Below are 18,086 nucleotides of genomic sequence, written 5' to 3' on the forward strand. Positions count from 1 at the left end.
CTTAGATTAAATTATAATTATCTAAACCTATGTATATAGATGTAAAATAATTATCAAGGTTGAACTAGCATAACTGCAAGTAAGTGTTAGGATACAAAATAATAGAAGATTTAACAAAGTTTTTGTGATCAAATGTTGATAGGTATTAAACAGCATATAAGGAAGTATAGGACCAAAAGTTAACTTATAGTTTCTAACACAATTGTTTAAAAATTTATTTAAATTTTTTTGTTTAAATATATTGAAATCCGAATAAAAGTGTATAAAATGTCTATAAAAGTGCATAACATACTTTTTACATAATCATCAATATCAATATCAGTGTCATATTCGTCAGAATCATGTGGCGACCCCTGTATCCACGTCTCAAACGAAGGATGTTTTCTCAAGGAACGTTTTGGAGGCTCTGGTTTCTCTACTGGTTCAGTTTCACTGATTTCTGTGATGGCCTCGGCAATTTTCACCGCCCACTTCTCAGAGGAATGCTTTGACTCTGAATTATAAAAGCATTATTTGCATCAAGTGACCAAAATATCTTACAATCTCCACTCTGCAATAATTTTTTCTTTACAGTTTGTTTGTTTTTATTGTTTTTTTTATGCCAATTTTTACATATGTTTTTTGGTCATATCTCGGTTGTTTATGTAGATACTAGTAAAAGGTACAAACATGTCTGCTGTGGAAAATTCAGCTTTTCTTTGATCTAAACTCTTATCACAGCTTATTTGTTTATCTCGACTTTTTTTTTACCGTCCCGGCGACTTCGCGGTAACAAGAGTAGTCAAATTAAATTAGACAAAGAAAATAAATAAAACCTTGTTAAAGCAAAATTTTATTTTTATATAACTTACTATTCAGGTTAAGTTGCTATGCTATTGCAACTTGTTCTTATACTTTATAGAACCAGAAGGATGCAGCACTACAATCTCTATATTAAACTTGACAAAAAGCTCATTTGAATTTTGTATTACTAGTATATATGTATATCTATATTTACCTGGTGTGAAGCATTTTGCATGTCTATCAAATGACCGTTCACTATCTGGGGTGCTAGTATCAAAACCTTTCTTGTTGGCGAGGCCAACAGCTGTAATCAGGGAGCTTCCTTCAGATGATATACTTGCCGTAGGTGACCTTTAAATAGAGGTGATTTATCACTTGAAGTAAACAGTGTTTTACAAATATACTAATTTAGACGCACGCAAGAGACGGTTTTCAATTTTGATAAAAAATGACATTTCATCACAGTAGCCAGACTTCCACAGTCATCTTAAAGACCGTCATGTGAAGCAAATATGTAAGAGCTTCTGTAACAAGATGTCTGCATCAGATTCTGTCATGGGCTATCCAACAAAACAAAGATATGCAATACTTTTGCAAGTGATGGATTCTTTAATATTTGGTCAACAAAAGTTTCTGTTTGTCTGACCCAATGTCAAATGTTTTACAGTAGTTTTGTACAGCCTGTATATTAATTTGGTGTTGTTTGACATTGACACTAATAAGATTAGTTATATAGGTATCATTTCCAGTCATCATCATGCAGGAAAAAACGTGATGTCTTTACATGCATAAATCTGACCAAATAGGGGGAAAAAGGTAAAGCAGCAACATTCAATGTTACTGAGATAAATTATACAAGCTTTAAATCAGTTCCTTGTAAAAATCTTATAACAGACTTGCCTTGTTTACAATTGGATTTGTTTTGTATATTGTCATCATAAAAATTTTCAATACCTAATTATCTATAAATAAAAAACTGAGTTGCTGGCAGTACAGTACCAAGTCAGACAGTGTAAATATGTAGGCTGACTTGACTGTACTCCAGAGACATATGAAAGTCATTATGGTAAATAGAAATCAGAGTTCATTTTTATACTATAGCTTTAATATTAAAATGACATTTGTATCATAGTTTGGGGACCTTTCTGTTGAAAAATGTGTCAGAGTTAAATCGTATACATATACTATACATATACATGCACAGTGCGTTAACTGGAGTGCAGGTATTAGTTAACCGCACTCCAGAGCATGCCCATTGATTGGTTCATTTTTGCCGGGTTTACATATTGTGACGGCAGAGAAAGGGAAAGCGACAGAAATGTCATATTCAGATGTTCGTTCATTGGTTCCTTTTTGCCGGGGTTTCATATTGTGACAACAGGGAACGTGTTTTTATTTTTGACTATGATACAAAGGAGAAAGATCATCAAAACACTCGGCAATCTGATTAATACTCGGGGGCTATGCCCCCTCATGCAAATCAGATAGCCTTGTGTTTCGATGCTCTTTCTATTACTTAAATACTAATCTGCTACATATATTTAATTATTTATACTGGTTAACCACTGTATTCTTATAAACTGTTCTAGAATAGATGTTTAACATTGTTATCCCTTGTTTTGTCCATACATTGAAACTTTAAGGCTATGTGTATTAAACAAATGTGAATATAAACAGTGCTTCGTATTGTGTATGAGACTACCTATTCTTATTACATTGTATATGCTCTATTGTGAAACCAAAAAGAAGCAATTGTAGCCTGAGTAAGCAAAAAATTATTTTACCTTGCAGGTGGTCGGAGATGAGGCTTTCTTAGAGTCTGGCGTGACACCTTCCGCTGGGTTGGCAAGGATGGTTTTGCAGTTTTAGGCAGGGCTGACCATGGTCTGATACCTTTAGGTTTATTAGGAACCACTCTAGATGGCAAATCTAGGCTTGGACCTGAAATTACATTTTCATCAATTATAACCATTCAACTTTATTTGATTACTTTCAATTTATGGATTTTAAGTTAGACTGACAATATAAAGAGCTTTAGTGCCTCTTTGTCCATTATTTCAGGTAAAAGCTAATATCTGGGTTCTAGCTTATATCTGGGTCATAGCTTTATAGTTTCCTCATTACCAGAGATCTTGTTTCTTTATCAATCAAATTCACTGCCATCTAGGTCAAATGGTTAACATTTAGTTCCAATTCTTAGTCAGTAATTGAAAACTAAAACCCAACAGAGTTCAATTACAGAGAGAAAAAACATTCTTTAATAATTAATATCTTTTTGTATGCTATTCAATTCCACTATCAAAAGTCATTATTTGTTTTGAACTTGTTATTAGCAATTCATATATATAACAAATATGGTACTTTGTGTACAGGAAAACTTTTTTGTCCATTTATACATTAGTGATTAACCAGCATGTATTTATTTAAATACAATGTTTACCTTGATAATAGATTGTCAATACTTTTCTTATCTGCTCAAAACTTGTCAATAAATTGAAAATATTTTTACGATCTAAAGATAATCCCCTAGCCTTTATAAACATATCATTAAAGTATACAAAACTTTAGATATTTCAGGGGGATTCAGTTTAAAGACTCTCCAACTAAAACAAAATCTGGGCTGCCCATTTATGCATTATTTCAAAGGACATTTGAGTTGTTTAGGATTTTAACCCACTGCTGTGATGAGCAAGTTATTTATTCAATGTCAACCTCTTTAACCAACTTCCTTCACATACCCTTAAAGGAACTCCACTGAGGTTATTTGACATGACTGGGCTGAATTATTTTTTTCACACTTTTTTAGGTTTGGACCAATAACCTTCAATGCAAAATTTCAAGTCATTGGTCCAATTAATTTATTCAAAGTATAATGTAATCATTTGAATTGTGCTAAAATAGAAAAGCCTTTAAACATTTTTAACTAAAATCAGGCTATGCATGGCAATTTAGTTCTGAGTACATTTCTTTATTTTCTTTTGTTTAATTTTCCATTTAAAGTGTCCAAGCCTATCTATGTAAGAATTTCGAATTTTATATATTTAGGGCATTGGACCTCTGTGGAGTTTCTGTAACATTAGATTGAATATTAGTAGCTAATGACATATAAAGTGAAGAAAAAAAACAAAAAACCTTTAGCAGAATGTGGTCTAATACGACATCGTCTCCTATCATCATAGCTGTCATGGTCGGAACTATCGTCTACATTATCTTGTGTCGGAAGTCGAAAAATGACACCGAGTGCCGGGGAGGCTGATAGCTCTGAGTCAGGAAACTCAACTTTTGCATCCATTCTGCTTCACTGCTAATAGAAATTAGAAGAAAAAAAACATTCATATTTATGTGGTTATTTAACATTAAAATACATCCATTCAAATACCAATCTTTTTTTTCTAAATTTATTTCACTTTGTCACAGTAAGTAAGGCCTTATAAGATTTCTATAAACCAAAAGTCATAAAAACATAATCTCAACCAATTTATCTTATATGGCTTTTAAATAAAAAAAATCTTTTTTATTTGTTATATATTAGAAAAAATTAAATAAAACATGTTTCATTTTAAAGATACACGTCACAATACTGTCTTTTCATAGTCATTACATCAAAAGATCACTGGCTTTTATGATATGTCAATGAATGGTGTTGAGTGGGCTATAATTTATATTTCCTTAAGTTGAAATGTTAAATTTAAACCTTTAAGAGGAGAAATCACGACTATACCTTGACGTAAATAAATCAATGTTAATATGTTTAACCTCTGTAGTATTTAATAAAGAAGCTTTGATCAGACGTCAGCAATACAAATATAACAATATATATTGCTCTTTTTATATAGATGTCTCAACTTGCCCATATTTTTTACCGTTTGTAAACACATAAAGTTCTATATTTGAAAAATGTAGTAAATCTTGAATTGTCTGTATGGGTGCTTCAAATAATAATGAATAAGTCATATTTATATCTCAACATAGGAAACATGAGTAAACCACTGATTAGCCTTAGCCTTTGCCACCAGTTATAAGCCTTTTTGCCACCAGTTATTAGCCTTTTTGCCACCAGTTATTTGCCTTTTTGCCACCAGTTATTAGCCTTTGCCACAAGTATGGTATACTGGATTATGCAGTCTAACTAGACTGGCTCTAACCTGTGGCTGACTTAAAAGTCAAATTTTCATCTTGATGTCTACAAAGTTTTTAAATTGGCAGTTCCAAAAATTGAATGAAGAAAATAGAAATTCTGAGGGTTAAGATTTCAAAGTACAGTTAAACCAACATTACAGACCAGCTCCAAACAAAGTAGGGCTTGTATGTAACCGACAGGAAATACAGTATATATACAGCAGTATATGACAGTATTTCACTCAAATTGCTACTTTATTTACCACATGGTATATCACCACTGTAATTGTAGGCTGTATGATTTTAGGAAATAACAATAAAAGTTTTAACAAATCTCAACAAAACTTATTTGTTTAACAACAGAAGAGAAACTAGTAATCTGACAATGTAGGTGGAATAATAACTTTACAATAATTGAAAGAAAACCAAGTAAAAATGTGTCAACTTCAAAGCTATAATATTCTAGTAGTAGACATAAAAGCAGATCACACTTGTCTAAAATCCTTCACATCAGACTGACAACTTATAACGTTTACAAATAAGTAAGAAAGTTAAAACTAAATATGTTTTGAAAAAAAAAACTTTTTAAATGCAACTCAAGTTGTATTGGATTGATTTTTGCAGAGTGGGCTTTAAAACATTAGAATTTAACCAAATAAGATTCCAAAGTATATGCAAAAATGTCAGTCAAAAGCACCCCTGTCAAAGGTCACACACTCTTATATCATCTGAAGTATCTGGAAACTTTAAAAATTACACCTAATATAATGTATGATGTTAGGGGATGCACACGCCACATGTTACAAATTAGAAACTATTATTTTGAACTATATCTCCGCGAGTCGGATGTGTCGCCTTGTGAACAATATAGTTTAGGAGAAATGGCCAGGAACAAATAAAATATGAAAATTAACAAAGGGCAATTACTCAAAAAAGAAGAAGTGCAGAGCAGCAGTTTCTATGCACTGCACTTCTTATCAATAAGATCTATCATCCTATGAAGTTTAAAGTCTATAGCTTTTATAATTTAGGAGAAATGGCCTGGACAAAAATAAAGTACGAAAATTAATAAAGGGTAATAACTCAAAAATAAGTAATGCAGAGTACCGGTTCTTGTACACTGCACTTTTTTATGAGATCTTTCATGCTATGAAGTTTAAAGACCATAGCTTTTATACTTTAGGAGAAATGGCCTGGACAAAAATAAAGTATGAAAATTAACAAAGGGCAATAACTCAAAAATAAGAAATAAGTAGTACCGATTCTTGTGCACTGCACTTTTTCTTAATGAGATCTATCATCCTATGAAGTTTCAAGTCGATACCGTTTATACTTTGGGAGAAATGGCCCGGACAAAAATAAAGTATGAAAATTAACAAAGGGCAATAACTCAAAAAATAAGAGATGCAGAGTACCGGCTCTTATGCACTGCACTTCTTCTTAATGAGATCTATCATCCTATGAAGTTTCAAGTCCATAGCCTTTATACATTAGGAGAAATGGCTAGGACAAAAATAAAGTATGAAAATTAACAAAGGCCAATAACTCAAAAATTAAGAAGTGCAAAATACTGGTCCTTGTGCACTGCACTTCTAGTCATTATAAGAAGCATGCATACCAAGTTTGAAGTCAATCCGACTTATAATGATTGACTTATACTCTGGACAAGCTTAAGGGGATGCCGACACCGACACGGACAAAAATAACCCCTATATGTCGCCTTTTCAAGGTGACACAAAAATTATACTAAAATCTAAATATTTTATATTCATCCTTTAATATACAGTACATGCCTATATAGTACAATATTTTAAGAAAGACTATGCTATACAATCATGTGCATTGTTTTTATTGAAATTAAAATATAAATGAAACATGTTTTGACACAAACATATATCATGAAATCATCTATAAATATTCAGTCTTTCAGTGGATGAGGAAAGAGGCCTATATTAAAGTAATACACATCATTCCACTATGATAAATATGTTCTTACATGCTAAATTTGTTATATTAGTTTTTAATGTTCGTACACTTATACAGGTAAAGACCTTCAATATTTACAAACAGTGAAAATCACTCCTAAGACCTTCAATAAACAATCAGAGATACACAAAGAAATCAAATAAACTGATTTATTACCATAATAGATCCAACACACTTAGTTTAAAGTTACTGTCACAGTCCAGCACTTAAACACTCCCTGTTCTAAGATTTGAAGGTACAATCTCTTAGTTAAAATATATGCTTTGTTCTAGAATTTGAGGTACATATTCAACAATTTATGTTCTAAGATTAGGTACTCATGGAAAATTCGACAGTATAATGCTCTAGGATTTAAAGGTACTATCTCAAAGTTAAACGCTCTGTGTTCTAAGATTGAAAGACCCTTCTCACTATCAAACACTTTATGTTGTAAGATTTATTAAAGGTACTAATACATCTTATGTTCTAGAATTAAAATGCCCCCCTCTCACAGTTAAACATTTTATGTTCTAGAACCTCATTTTTCAATGGAACAAATAAATCATAATCATCAACACTAAGTAGAATTTTTTATATGTTAAAATTAGCAGTTTGAAACCATACTGAGAGAAAGATATTCAGTTTATGAACACAATTAATAAACATACATTTTGCCTTCTTCAAATACATCTCTAGACTTTTCCAGAGCAATTTTTTAAACTCAGATATATACATGTAGATTCCCTTTCTGCGAGACTCTTTAGAGACAAAAGCATCGAAAAATATTTTCAGAGTCACTTGTCCTGTAGTTTCTAAATCCAACATTTTTCTAATCGTCCTGCATCAAATTCTCTTAAATTCTACTTGTAATTATGAGCGGACGAGTAGAATTTTCGATCTCTGAGACATATAAACAAAAAATGTAGGAGTGCAACACAACCCCATACCCCCAAGGTATCTGTTAAAAAATTTAAATGATGAAGTTAACTGTGGTAGTTGTTTCCTCCACCTTGGTGATGAGTGCAACACATCATGGAATCAGAAAATCATAAAGCAGAGGGAAAAGAACTCCAAATTCGACTTTATCCTTGAATGTACATACATGCAACACATCATCTGTGCTGAAATCCTAATAAGCATCCAGAAGATATTGACTGTACAAAAGCACCATCTATATGACAAAAAGCTAAATTCAACCCCTTGCTGTACTTTTATCTTTGGGCTAGAGACCTTGGTCTTGCATCCCACACACTGTCAACTAATAGTGATTATGTGTACCAATTCATTTTGAAATTCAATCTTGCGTGCAGAAGTTACTGACTGGTCACAACTCTACCTGTACTAAAAGGCTATATGACAAATAAGTTCAAGTCCTTGCTGTAACATTAAATAATTTCAATTCCTTGATGTAAAACATTGACCTTTGAACTATAAACTTTGGTCTTGCATGTGATGCATTGTCTATTTATGGTGATCATGTGTAACAATTTATCTTGAAATCTCATTATGCCTTTTGAAGTTATATAGACCAGATACAAAGTATGATTTTGTGCATACATACAAACAGGGTATATAGAATATATGCTGCCTCTAATTTCATGATGGAGGTAAAAAATATTACAAAAGGCAATAACTCCAAAATTATTCAAATAGTGATATGGTTCTTAAACAAAGCACTTTTCTAAATGACATCTATCCATCTGTTAAGTTTCAAGTTGATACAATCAATACTATTTCTATTTTTAAAATCATGCTCTGGACAAATAGTTATCATGTAATGCTCAAGCTCCTATTGAATACACTTAAGTTTAACATGTATGCATTTTTAATCCTGCCCAAGCCTGTATCCCTGAATATGAGTAAAATGTCTGTGCCACTAAAGAGCTGTTGTTTGACTATCTTGTGTGAGCCTTCTATTATCATATTTAATGTTTCTGGAGGAAACATTCCAAGCTGCTGACAAAATATGATGATAGCTTAGATATGACGATCCTTTGATGGCAACAATTTCTAATAGATAAACAAATTGCAACTATAGACCAGAAATTTTTTCTGTCAATAAAGTTGTTAAATTCCACCAAAACCCATGCAAAAGTAGTAGGTCTTGAAATGTGAGCTTTATTGGTAATTACGACCAAAAAGAACAGTGTTAAGAACATGCAAAACCTTAAGTTTAGTTTAGTTCTTAAATTAAAAACATATTTATTTGAGCTTAGTATGTGAAACACCAGTGCAACTACACTGTGCAGTGGTAAGAGTGTTTTTAAAGTAGCTGGGATGGGGGTGTCTCAATGTTATTTGTTTCATTCAATGGCTGTTTAGAATAATCTGGACATATTAAAATGCACCAAAAAATTAAAGTCTGAAAAAAAAATGAACAAGAGCATTATGTGTAGCTATAATGTGTGCATGCATACCTTAGCAGCAAACTAGTAGTTAATGCCAACTTTGGTATTTCGATTGCATACAGTCTGTAATTGTTGATAAATAGCTTGGACAAAACAGAGACGAAGTAGATCTAATGGCTTCATCCCTTGGAAAGAATATTTTACTAAACTAACAATACATAAATTTGACGTATCCGAAATATATTACACTTAAGCAGGATACAAAACTATCAACTTTAGCTTCAATTGTTACGTCTTCTATACTGAAAAGTATAAAAATACATTATTTATATTGTTTAGCAAAACAATTACCCCTGTATTGTCTTTATTCGTTCATATCTTTATTACTGTTCCACTATAACGCCATCACCAATGTAAACTATGATTCGGATTCATTCGGCAACTGCCCAAACAAATTAGGTCAATATACATGCACGAAAAGACCAATCCCAATTGATTGATATTTTTTCACTTCTAGTATATAGAACGCGAAATTTCTAACTAAGACGAGTAAAACTTGAGCGGAAGATTACATTGTGAATTCCATTCTAATTTCTGGAATTGTCACAAAATATAATAGTAATTGGCATTACAGTAAACAGAGACATAGATAGCATGTTATCCAAACCAGTAACATAACTGTAGTATTCTATTTTAGTAGAGGAAATTAGATGCTATCAATTATTAAAGCAGTCGCAGATTTTGGTTTGTATAAAAATCAATGAACTTAAAGGTCTTAACTAATATAAGTTAAAATGTCCTTTAGAAACATGTTTTAATTACTAATTGATTATTTACATACTAGTATCTGATAATCAGCTTGTATCAGACTGAACAAAGGCATTCATTTAAAAAAAATAAAGGTGAGACAACGAATTAAGTCTCAGCCTCGAATTACAGACGATATCTCTAATCCCAACATATGTCCCAACCACTAAGGCTGGTTGATTCACACCATGCTTCTTCCATGACCAGTCAAAAATCCAGATTCCAGATATTTTTGGGCTGGTTCTCAATCGTGTAAGTACTGACTGTAACCAGGGTCTTCTATTTGAAAGACCCTGCTTTGATAAGTGAAAAAGAATTTAATGACAAACGATTTTATGCCACAGATAGATTGAAAAGCATGCAAAACGCAAAGCCTGCTAAAAACTTTTTAAATAATACAAATATAGCTCTGTAGTCACGAATGCGTACTGTTGACTTTGCTTACTAGTATTTGTTTGCGCCTGTGATGTTAGGGTAATCAACGTGTTCACTGTTCAAGACAGTGAAATAAAAAAAAATAATCTAAAAAACGGAAGTGACGTTTGTCAATTATCTAGACCGCTTTGCTCTCGATTCATAATTAGTTCCAATTAAGGAATATGTCGTCATTGATTAAGGCGGTGCTTAGTGACGTTGCTTGCAGTTCTGTCTTTTGATTGGTCAAATCTGTAAAGATTGTGTTTGTTTACCTGTCAATCTTCCACGATCTCAACCTACTGTACAAAATGGCCAAAGGAAGTTGTGGTGTAACACAGTGATTACCCAATTTTATGTAGGTTTTGACTGTATATATTGGACTTAGAAGGATAAAGTAAGATGGATTAGTTATCATTACGTGTTTATAGAATGTTGATGTCTGTCTTAATAAGAGACAATAATGGAAGGAACCGTTCAAGTGATTAGTTTGAGGGAATAAGTGTACATGACTTCCCTTCAATTTAGGTCACCAACTACAAATTTTAGATTATCTTTTTTACAATTTCAAGAGTAAGCAAGTTTTAAAGGTCCATTCTTTCAGGACAGTTCTTAACAACAGATGCCTTGTCGACTTATGAAAACAAATATGTCGAGTGACAATACAATATCAGCGGAAATTTTAGCGGAAGACGTGAAGGGTCACAGAGGCATGTTGATACTAGACTGTAGGTCACAATCAGACTTTACTAGGTCACATGTTAAAGGGGCCATATCAATATTTTTACCAAGCTTAATGTTGAGGCGTCTCAAATCTGGTAAATTGAATGTTGGATGTATTATTCAAAACAATGAAGCCAAAGATAAATTCAACCGTCAGTGGAAGACTCAGACAATCGTCCTGTATGATGATAAAACAGAGCCCGCAACAGCGTCCCCAACCAGTGTCATAGGTCTACTATATAAGAAACTGAAGCAAGATGGTGCTAAAGTTATGTTCTTACAAGGTTTGTATAATTTATCGATTTAGATGTTTGATCTACAGTAAATAACGGGGATCATGGAAGTCATAGTTTTTCTTTTTATATAGTGTGACATTAGAGTTATAAGGAGGATACCACATCTAGCTGTGTAGATCTTCTGTCTAACTTTCTGAAAAATATATCGAAACATAATGTTCCTGCTTGGTGTGCTTCTAAGGAATTAATCAAGAAAATGCTTGGCTGTCTATATTCTTTTTTGTAGCAACGAAATTAAATTGTTTATTAGTCTATATCGGTATAACTGTAATATATTCTGTTAACATAATCTTAATATTTCCAATGAAAATTTTGATAATACATATGAGCCGTGTCACGACAAAACCAACATAATGGGTTTGCGACCAGCATGGATCCAGACCAGCCTGCGCATCCGCGCAGTCTGATCCGGATCCATGCTGTTCGCTTACAAACCCTATAACACGTAGAGAAACTGAAAGCAACAGCATGGATCCTGATCAGACTGCGTAAATGCGCAGGCTGGTCTGGATCCATGCTGGCCGCAAACCCATTATGTTGGTTTTGTTGTGACACGGCTCATATACAGTTTACCTACAGTAGTTAAATTAGACTAGTGAGTGATTCAATAGCAAACACAGGCAAACACATGTTACTGTCAGCATCAAATGCAGTCAAAATGTCAGAAAAGCTTTGTACTACATGACAATGTTCTCAAGAAGAGGCTTGGATACTTGTCACTTTGACAAGTTGTACATATATATAGGTATTTCTGTGACAGAGCATTTTATATATATAATGGTACTTCAGGGAGAAATGTATATTTGTAAGCTCTTGAAAGCGGAAAAGTAAACATTCTGGCGGTACAAGCTATGTCCGGGCCATATGTTTATTGAGAGTTGCACTTACTAATTATGTTTGATCTTGACATATTTGCTGGCTCACAGCAAGTGGAGATTGCTTCTATTAAGAAAACTATGGTATGTAATTAATTGGTCACAGTGTTAATCAGCAGGTTGACTTCTGTTAAAATGAATGATCAATGTATTTGTCTTATTTTTAGCCTTTTAGAATGATTTTCCTGAGAGTGGAATTCTGTTGAGAGATAGCAAATTCATATATATCATGTGCAAAAAGTTGTATTATATTTTCTATTCATACAATTTTACTACTGAAATCTGATGAATTACTACACTTGTATAACCTACTAGGTCCTAGAGGCAAGGCTTTTTCAAAGGTACATGTAAATGTAGGGGTAGCTCGGCCTTTGAGATTAATAACACACTGAGTAATTTTGCAGTAGATGAAGAAAAATGATGTATTATAGGGGGAAGTGCATGGTTTTATAGAATTTTCAGGGAAATCTCGTGTGCGAAAGTCACTATTTTAAATGGACCGGTCACCCTCACTCTTGCTATAGAAGGAAAAAAAGACCTGAGATGTGAATATTAACAAAGCAATTGAGAAGGAACAAATTTGCAACTTTATTTAATGTATACATTTATTGATATGTATATGACATTGGAGGTTATCATCACCTCACATTACCCTTTCATAATTAAGTTAAGTAGACAGGAAGGTTAAAATGCATACAGATTTATAAATAAAGCAACTTCAATCGTGAAGTTTTTAAGTGTCAGTCAAAAATGCTTATAACAGGCTCAAGAGCTGTATCCTTAAGAGGGAGTCCGATGAAAGAGGAAATCTGGTATCCTTTGAAAGTTAAGTGCCAACTGAAATTACCTCAGTCAACACATCATTTGTGCCATCTGATAATAGTTTGCACTATTTGGTATTCAGTAAGCATAAAAAAAAATAATCAACTTTATGAATTTAGTTTATATAAATTTGTTTAGGTTTGATTGTTTAGGAAGCTAGTCTAAGCGTATTTAAAATTTTCTTGAATAAGTTCTTGGAACCAACAAGTTCTAAGCAATGAGTGTAAAGTTTGTTGTTTATGGTTACAATAACTTGCCCAAGACAGGGTGTGAACCTACTCGCCCAGCAATCCTTAGATTCCTAGTAAGTCATACACTTTATGAAATAAAAGATTACAGTGTACTAGCAATACTTCTTAAAGATACATACAAAGCTCATCCTTAAGTAAAATATTTTTAATCACAGAAATCTATGAAATTCTTACTGATTTTGTCTAATTTGAATAAAAGAATGAATAACTATGTATGGGAAGCTGCGATCCCTATGTCATGTCAAATAGAGTTTTGGTCCTTTCTTAAAAAAACCCAAAAAATTGCCGTTTTTTTAATGATATAATACATTGTATATTCATATTGTTACCACCTGTATATTCTGTAGAATTTTAAACATAACATATCTATTTTGTGTGAAGTCACAACATGTTTATTTTATATTTACAAAGAGACTGTGTAGCAATTATCAATATTTTCTAATAACAAATTTGAGCATAGTATATCTTTACATCAACTCATAAATGTATTAATTTATTTAAATTCTTTATTCAACCTCTTTTACTACCAAGTTACTAAGTAAGTTATTACAGTGTCAGGAAATATGGCATGACCCAGATCATCTAAGTATTAAAGGAGAGCAATTGCCTTGTGGTAAAGATGTACATATTTATCTACCTAGCTCTCAGTCCTTGGATGGTGGTGGAAGAAAAATCTTTTCGTCCTCAGTGTGGTATTATATAAAAACAGTGAGATGACGTCATTAAATGGCAATTGGACAAAACCATATATGATTACCTAATAAGTGAAACAGACAAATTTAAACAAACATTCTTTTTAGATAGAAAATAAGGGTGTCTGTGACCAAGTGGTTAAAGTTGTGGATTTCAAACCACTTGTCCCTCACATGTGGGCTTGAACTCCTACAAGGACTTTGGATTCTTTCATGTAAGGAAGCTGTCCAGCAAGCTTAAGGTGGTTCTACTCGGGTACCCGTTCATGCCTGAAATAATGCACAGAAGTGATCCTGAGGTCTTCACCAGTAAAGCTGGAAAATTACCAGATGACCTATACTGTGTTAGTGCAACATAAAACCCAACCCAAAAAAAGTCATTCAATTTAACAGAACCTTCAATAATGCATATGTTCGAGAGCGCCAGACAATATTTCAACCTGAACAGAACAAAATCTTATAAGGGATTCTGTCATATCATTAAAATAGCTGTTGTTCATGTAATTTTCTTGATATGTTTTGAAATTACTTCAGCAAAAATAAAATCATACTTGATTTAACAGCAAATGTATTCTGGTATGCTTATTAATATATTATACTGGGCCTATTTTGCACAACTTTTTCATTATTTATGCCATGAGTATACAACAAGTGTTAAAATGGTGTTTATGTGTTAAAATATTTAAATATGTAATGTAAATTTTCATTCATTACTTTCCCCACTTGGTACATTTGAAACCTTGCCAAGTAAATTTGTGGGATTGTCAGCCACAAGTACTATTAAGGTTATAAACACATCATAGTTATTGTCTTGGTTAACTTACACGTTTTTGTCTGTATACTAACCACAAGAATGGCAATAAATTGTATACTACATATAAGTAAATTCAACTTTGAAAAATCCTTTAGACTAGAAAAACCAGCAAATTTCAAGAGACAAATCTCACCGGAAAATTTGTTCAAAGATTTTTATCTTTTTTTTTCTTTCTGAAAATTGAAGCACAGGAGAGTGTTAAAGTCATAGATTTGTGAAATCAAATTACAGCCCAATCAAGTTGACACAGATTTTATTTATATAATATTGCCGTATACATTGTATTAAATATAATAATATATCTATACAATTGTACCAAGTTGTTGTAAAAGAAATTTAAGAAATGTTCAGATTTTACAGTGTTTAGAAATAAGGACTGTAAATTTGATATAAATCTTAGTACTTTTAAAACCAAGGTTAATTCAGGTACATATATTTATATGATCATAGAGTATTATTAAACAGATTTGGTTCACCTTTTGAATTTCCTCAGTGTTTATCTTTAATATAGCATTAATTAATAACATGTGGACATTATCGTTTTTTTCATTAATTAATTACCAGTGAATGATATTAACTGTATGGAATATAGATGTGGAGAGAGATTGAAGACATAACATTCATTAATTTAGATGAACCAGAGAAGCATGAATAAGAATGTTGACCTCTAAGAATGTTGACCTCTGAACATTCTCTACAAGCTCCCCAGAGTTATGAATGAATCTGTTTAGAACTTACTGTTGTAGGACATATTGAATTGACAGTCGTGTAGAAAGTAGGTAGTCTTGTCTGGATAAGTCTTGTCTGGATATGTACGTCTAAGTGTTATGTTGACCAGATTTAATTAGCTGATTATATTTATCATTATTTATTAAACTGTACTGTAAGGTAATTAATAGGCCTTCACAAATAGTTTGATTTAACACTTGTACATCTTTATGACAAGCTTTAATACTGAAACCTATTTTAGGTCTAATCCAGTATATTACGGAATGCCGTTAGGGCCATCGCCTATGAATGTGTTGATCTGAAACGCGATAGTCGATAATACGATGGTGAAAACGCGAAATCACGAAACTACGATGGTGAAAACGCGAAAGTACGATGATGAAAACGCGATAGTACGATAATGAAAACGCGACAGTACGATACTACGATGATGAAAACGCGATAAACTATCGTGTTTTCACCATCGTACTGTCGCGTTTTCACCATCGTAGTTTCGTGATTTCGCGTTTTCATCATCGTACTGTCGAGTATCGCGTTTCAGATCAAACCATTCATAGGCGATGGCCCTAACGGCATTCCGGAATGCCGTTAGGGCCATCGCCTATGAATGTGTTAATCTGAAACGCGATAGTCGATAGTACGATGGTGAAAACACGAAATCACGAAACTACGATGGTGAAAACACGATAGTACGATGATGAAAACGCGATAGTACGATGATGAAAACGCGATAGTACGATGATGAAAACACGACAGTACGATGGTGAAAACGCGATAGTACGATGATGAAAACACGACAGTACGATGATGAAAACGCGATAGTACGATGGTGAAAACGTGATAGTACGATGATGAAAACACGACAGTACGATGATGAAAACGCGAAATCACGAAACTACGATGGTGAAAACGCGACTGTACGATGGTGAAAACACGATAGTTTATCACGTTTTCATCATCGTAGTATCGTACTGTCACGTTTTCATCATCGTACTTTCGCGTTTTCATCATCGTACTTTCGCGTTTTCACCATCGTAGTTTCGTGATTTCGCGTTTTCACCATCGTACTATCGACTATCGCGTTTCAGATCAACACATTAATAGGCAATGGCCCTAACGGCATTCCGTAGTATATTAACATGCATATATTGTTGTCTCAGGTCTAAATAGGAGATATATATTTAAATATAAGATTTAGCTTTAACATATGCCAAATTTTAATTAATTTTAATAATGTTGTAACTTGTATTTATAGCTTAAACATGAAAAAAACTTGATATTGATATGGGGCCAAGTCACAATGACTTGAATGGTGATTACATGATTGTAGTCCTTGTCACCATTAAAGGGCCAATTAGCACAGCGGTCTGGAGATCTGTGCTGTCTGCACAGACTCTTTTAGTAGCTTAATTTTTATGCCCCCACAATGTGGGAGCATATAGCGTTGCACTTGTCCGTCCGTCCGTCCGTCAGTCCGTCCGTACGTCCCGATATCTTGTGAACGCAACTCCTCTTAAACCACATGGCAGATTTTGCTTAAACTTACAGGGATGAACAACCTTAATGTGTAGATGGTAGTAAAGGAAGGAATTTTCGCTGCGACCAAATTTAACAGAATTATGGCTCTTTGTTGATTTTTTCACTAGATACTATGTAGAAATTTTGTGAACGCAACTCCTCTAAAACCGCATGGCAGATTTTGCTTAAACTTACAGGGATGAACAACCTTAATGTGTAGATGGTAGTAAAGGAAGGAATTTTCGCTGCGACCAAATTTAACAGAATTATGGCCCTTTGTTGATTTTTTCACTATATACTATGTAGAAATTTTGTGAACGCAACTCCTCTTAAACTACATGGCAGATTTTGCTTAAACTTACAGGGATGAACAACCTTAATGTGTAGATGGTAGTAAAGGAAGGAATTTTCGCTGCGACCAAATTTAACAGAATTATGGCCCTTTGTTGATTTTTTAACTATATACTATGTAGAAATTTTGTGAACGCAACTCCTCTTAAACCGCATGGCAGATTTTGCTTAAACTTACAGGGATGAACAACCTTAATGTGAAGATGGTAGTAAAGGAAGGAATTTTTGCTGCGACCAAATTTTATAGAATTATGGCCCTTTGTTGATTTTTTCACTATATACTGTGTAGAAATTTTGTGAATGCAACTCCTCTTAAACAGGATGGCAGATTTTGCTTAAACTTCCAAGGATGAACATCCTTTATGTGTAGATGGTAGTAAAGTAAGGAATTTTTGCTGCAACAAAAATTTAACAGAATTATGGCCCTTTGTTGATTTTTTCAATATATACTATGTAGAAATTTTGTGAACGCAACTCCTCTTAAACCGGATGGCAGATTTTGCTTAAACTTCCAGGGATTAACAACCTTAATGTGTAGATGGTAGTAAAGGTAGGAATTTTTGCTGCGACCAAATTTAA

At 33.1% G+C, this 18,086-nt stretch overlaps 2 protein-coding genes across 8 annotated transcripts in view; one reads left to right on the forward strand and one right to left on the reverse strand.

Moving 5' to 3' along the window:
* The window catches only part of LOC132716084 (leucine-rich repeat-containing protein 74B-like), a 41,365-nt gene extending 31,673 nt beyond the window's left edge, over positions 1–9,692 (reverse strand). For 4 of the 7 annotated variants that reach the window (XR_009623768.1, XM_060699245.1, XM_060699241.1 and 1 more), the window contains exons 1-5: positions 9,567–9,692; positions 3,916–4,087; positions 2,568–2,724; positions 998–1,134; positions 293–493 (exon numbers count right to left, since the gene is read on the reverse strand). Coding sequence is in view for 6 of the 7 variants with exons in the window: in XM_060699245.1 (XP_060555228.1) it covers positions 293–493; positions 998–1,134; positions 2,568–2,724; positions 3,916–4,075 (655 nt within the window). In the remaining variant the exon portion in view is untranslated. Of the gene's footprint in view, positions 1–292; positions 494–997; positions 1,135–2,567; positions 2,725–3,915; positions 4,088–7,044; positions 7,169–9,284; positions 9,307–9,566 lie in introns of those variants that run through there. The other 3 variants (XM_060699242.1, XM_060699243.1, XM_060699244.1) reach the window with 3 other exon arrangements.
* Positions 9,693–10,716: 1,024 nt separating this feature from the next.
* Positions 10,717–18,086, forward strand: part of LOC132716085 (dual specificity protein phosphatase 7-like) — a 33,246-nt gene continuing 25,876 nt past the window's right edge. The window contains exon 1 of the mRNA XM_060699248.1: positions 10,717–11,443. Within this exon, the coding sequence (XP_060555231.1) occupies positions 11,059–11,443 (385 nt within the window). The 5' untranslated portion in view covers positions 10,717–11,058. The remainder of the gene's footprint in view (positions 11,444–18,086) is intronic.

The sequence above is a fragment of the Ruditapes philippinarum genome, unplaced genomic scaffold (assembly GCF_026571515.1).
Source record: "Ruditapes philippinarum isolate M1 unplaced genomic scaffold, ASM2657151v2 ctg579_1_1_1_1, whole genome shotgun sequence".
Lineage (NCBI taxonomy): Eukaryota > Metazoa > Mollusca > Bivalvia > Venerida > Veneridae > Ruditapes > Ruditapes philippinarum.